Here is a 3,983-nt window from a genome sequence, read left to right on the forward strand (position 1 = left end):
AGGAGTTTAGATCAAGGGGAGGTGGTTTTAAAGTAAGAGGTCTCCTGTTTAGGACGGAGGTGAAAAATTTCTTCGACTGACTTTGGAGATTTTGACCATGGAGAGCAGTGGAGGCTGGGGTTTTATGACGTGCCAGTCTAGCCATGTTAGTGGCAGCCGAGAGCATGTTGTTAAGACCACAGTAAAGGTCTTATTAAACGGTGTGCAGGTTTGAGGGGCCAAATGGCCTATGCCTTGTATTTCTTAAGATTTTTGTGCATTGCAGGATAATTCCTGGAAAAACAGCATGTTTCTGTTGGCTGCATTAACCGCAGCTGTGAGTAATGTTTCTAAGAGAGTACAGCAGTACTTTCATCTACAGTCCTACAACCCACCAAGCTCTCTGCAATCCGAATCCACCTTTTCCTGATTTAAATTGCTACACCAGTTGGTTTTCAGATGCCCAGGACCCAGACTCTGGAATTCCCTCCCTAAGACTCGGCACATCTCTCTTCCCCCTTTAAAAACCATCTTTAAAACATAACTCTGACTCAGTTTGTCACCCATCCTAATTTGCCTTGATGTGGTTTTGAGTTGTATCTGTTAATGACCCTGTAACATCTTGGGATTGACGTTCAAGGCACTGAATATATGTAAGCCATTGTTGAATATCTATGTACAGTACCTCAGCAGCTTTTCAGTAATAAAGTTAATAGCTAGCTATTCCAGTACTAAACAGCTCAACAAAGGTTGTGTTGAGTTTGCTTAATCATATCACAGTTGGACCTTGCCAAACCATCTGATTCAGCACAATCTTTTGTACAGCAAAGCAACTGAAAAGCAAAAGTCAGTCACCAAATACTAATGTTAAAATTTTCATTCTTGTTTCAAATCCCTTTGTGGTCGTTGGGTTTGTCTCTCTGGACCCTCCTGGCACCCATCTGCTTTAGGTCTGTTGCACTGTTCTGGTCATCATTTGGTAACTGAGCCTTCAGCTCCTTAGGCCCTGTGCTCTGAATTCAGACAGACACCTCAGTTAGGAGCAGGAGTAGATCACTCAGCTATTCAGTAAGATGATTCTCCCTAAAGATGCTCCTTAAAGCCTAGTTCCCTTCCCTATCCTAATCTCTCTTTGCACAGATTAGCATGTTACAGATCAGCTTTCAAAGAATCCCTACTGTGTGGAAGCAGGCCTTTTGCCCATCAAGTTTACACCAACCCTCCAAAGAGCATCCCACCCTCACCTATCCCATCCCTGTAATCCCAGGTTACCCATGGCCAATCCATGTAACTTTTGCTACGCCTTGGGAGGAGAGTGGGAGGAAACCCATACAGACACATGGAGAATGTGCACATTCCACACAGACAATCAACCGAGGGTGGGGTCGAACGTGCGTCCCTAGCTCTGCAAGGCAGCAGTGCTAACCACTGAGCCACAGTGCTGCAGTTCATTTTGCTAAGCCTGTTGTAGATGCAGGATAGCGAAGAGGCATATTATAATGGAGGGTGTGACAAGAAGGGGTAGAAAATATACACAGAGGAATGCAGCAGAAATTAAAGCCAGAGCAAGAACTTAAGGCTCTTTATTTTGTAGCCTCCTGCTCTTTGTAGAGTCATTCCTCTCAAGAGCAGCATTAGGAATCACTTGTTTCTGCCTAGGGTGAGAGGGGTAATGGAGTTTTCATTGTACAGCAAAAAACACTTTTGCCTATCATTGCCTGCACCAGAGATCAAGCCTTTATCTATTCTAATGCCAACTCCTAGCACTCAGGCAATAGTTTTGATACAGTGGTGTTTCAAGTAGTCATCAATCTACTTCCTAAATGTCTTGAGGGTTCCCACCTCTTCCACCTTTTAGGCAGTGAGTTCCAGATACCCATTACCCTGTGGGTGAAAATGTTTTCCCTCACATTCCTTCTGAAACCCCCTGCGCCTTGCTTATAAACTGTGCCCCAGTATTACTGAGGTTCCTGGATTAAGACCCCAGTTCTTGATGCATCCATCTAAAGTAAAATGTTTCTCCCTATCTATTCTATTTGTGCCCCTGTTAACTTTGTACACCTCTATCGGTTCCCCCTTAGCCCTCTCTGCTTTAAGGAAAATAATCCCAGTCGAGTTTGGAAGTGTCTTTCACAAATGATAATGATTGGCCCTAGATCAATTGTTTAAAATTTAAAGCTGGAAACAAAAATCTATTGGTTAGGCATTGCAGGCTGAAGAGTGATCTTATAAGGTTTATAAAATCATGAGGGACATGGACAGTGTGAATAACCAAGGTCTTTTCCTCGGGGTAAGGTAGTCCAGAACTAGAGGGCATAGTTTTAAGGTGACGGGGAAAGATTTTAAAAGGACCTAAGGGGCAACTTTTTCACACAGATGGTGATGTGTGTATGGAATGAGCTGCCAGAGGAAGTGGTGGAGGCTGGTACGATTACAACATTTAAAGGGCATCTGGATGGGTTTATGAATAGGAAGGGTTTAGAGGGATATGGTCCAAATGGTGGTAGATGTGACTAGATTAATTTAGGCTAGCTGGTCAGTATGAATGAGTTGGACTGAAGGGTCTGTTTCTGTGTTGTCCAACTCTATGACTTTAAAAGTTGAGTGCTTCTTAGAATTGCCAGTGAGACTGGGGAGTCTTGTTGCTCATTGGCCAAGTCTGTGCCAGAGAGATAACAATCAGAGTCAACTTGCAAATCTGTCTGTACCGTTTCCTCCTGTATTATAAATTATTATGAACGTTTGAAATTTGGCATTCTTGCGTATTGTCCTGATGAGGGCAAGACTAATGCCTTCAGCAACATGTTTCTCAATATTGCAATATTTAGGAAGTGGGAATAGAATGTGTTGTTGAGAAGCCAGGATGGGACAAATGCTATTGGCTGTGTGGTGTAAGAGGGATAGCACGGACTCAATGGGCTGAAAGGCCCGCTCCTCGCTCCAAGTGAAGGCAGTGATTGTGCAGTTTCTAATCCACCAATCAGTGATAAAGGGCTGTTACTGGGGAGAGTGATGTTCCACCACCAATCAGATTAAGGCTGGGGAGTCGGACCGCCCCGGTCACAACCAATTAAATGTGAGAAACCTAGATCCGCCTTACAATACGCGGAGAGGAAGACTGGCGTTGGAATCACCCAATCGAATTAAAAGGTGATTGGACCATATGATTGACGGGACAACAAGCCAATAGAAATGGAAGGCTAGCAAAACGACGGCGTGGTAACCCAATCAAGCTGGAGTGCCGGTGATTGACCGCCGAGTAAACCATTCAGGTTTGAGGGGGCTGCGACTGTGGAAGGGAGCCACGAATCAGTGTGGAGAAATGCTAATTGACGGTAGGCTCAGCCAATAGAGAAGGAGAAGGTGACGGCGAACTGCGGGATGGACCAATGGAGAATGGTAACCTGCTGAGTGACAGCGATGTGGACCATTCGTATAAGAGTATTGACGGCAGGCTAGATCATCATGGAGGTGGACGGGAAGCGCACAGGACCAATCAAAGACGGTAGCCGAGTGAGTGACAGGAAGATGGACCATTCATAGAGAGTGACCCAGTGAGTGACAGTGATGTGTACCAATCGTCGGTGGCATTGGACGCGGTTCGGGCGAATCCGTTGCGTGTTCTGTGGATGTGGGCGAGGTTGTTCGTTGAGCCGCCTCAGTTGGGATGGCTGCCCCGCGGGTTTGTGTGTTTCCCTCGGCCCGGGAGCTGGGCCCGGCTTTGAGCAGCTTCGTGTTGGCTGAGGCCGCCCGGGCGGTTAGCCAGCGTGGCCGCTTCGCCGTGGCGGTGTCCGGGGGCAGCCTGGTATCGCTGCTGGCGGCCGAGCTTCCCGACGCTGCGGCCCGGGAACCCGAGCATCCTGGGGCCAACTGGAGCCGCTGGGTCCTCGGCTTCTGTGACGAGAGGCTGGTCCCGTTCGAGAGCCCGGACAGCACCTGCGGCCTGTACCGGGTGAGGCGGTAACTGCAAAGGAGGGGGGGGTCACAGGTCAGGGGGTAGCTGC

General features: G+C 47.4%; 1 protein-coding gene across 1 annotated transcript in view; it reads left to right on the plus strand.

Moving 5' to 3' along the window:
- Positions 1–3,593: 3,593 nt before the first annotated feature.
- The window catches only part of pgls (6-phosphogluconolactonase), a 9,523-nt gene continuing 9,133 nt past the window's right edge, over positions 3,594–3,983 (plus strand). The window contains exon 1 of the mRNA XM_048617985.1: positions 3,594–3,931. Coding sequence (XP_048473942.1) covers positions 3,647–3,931 — 285 coding nt within the window. The 5' untranslated portion in view covers positions 3,594–3,646. The remainder of the gene's footprint in view (positions 3,932–3,983) is intronic.

The sequence above is a fragment of the Rhincodon typus genome, chromosome 38, assembly GCF_021869965.1.
Source record: "Rhincodon typus isolate 14 chromosome 38, sRhiTyp1.1, whole genome shotgun sequence".
NCBI lineage: Eukaryota > Metazoa > Chordata > Chondrichthyes > Orectolobiformes > Rhincodontidae > Rhincodon > Rhincodon typus.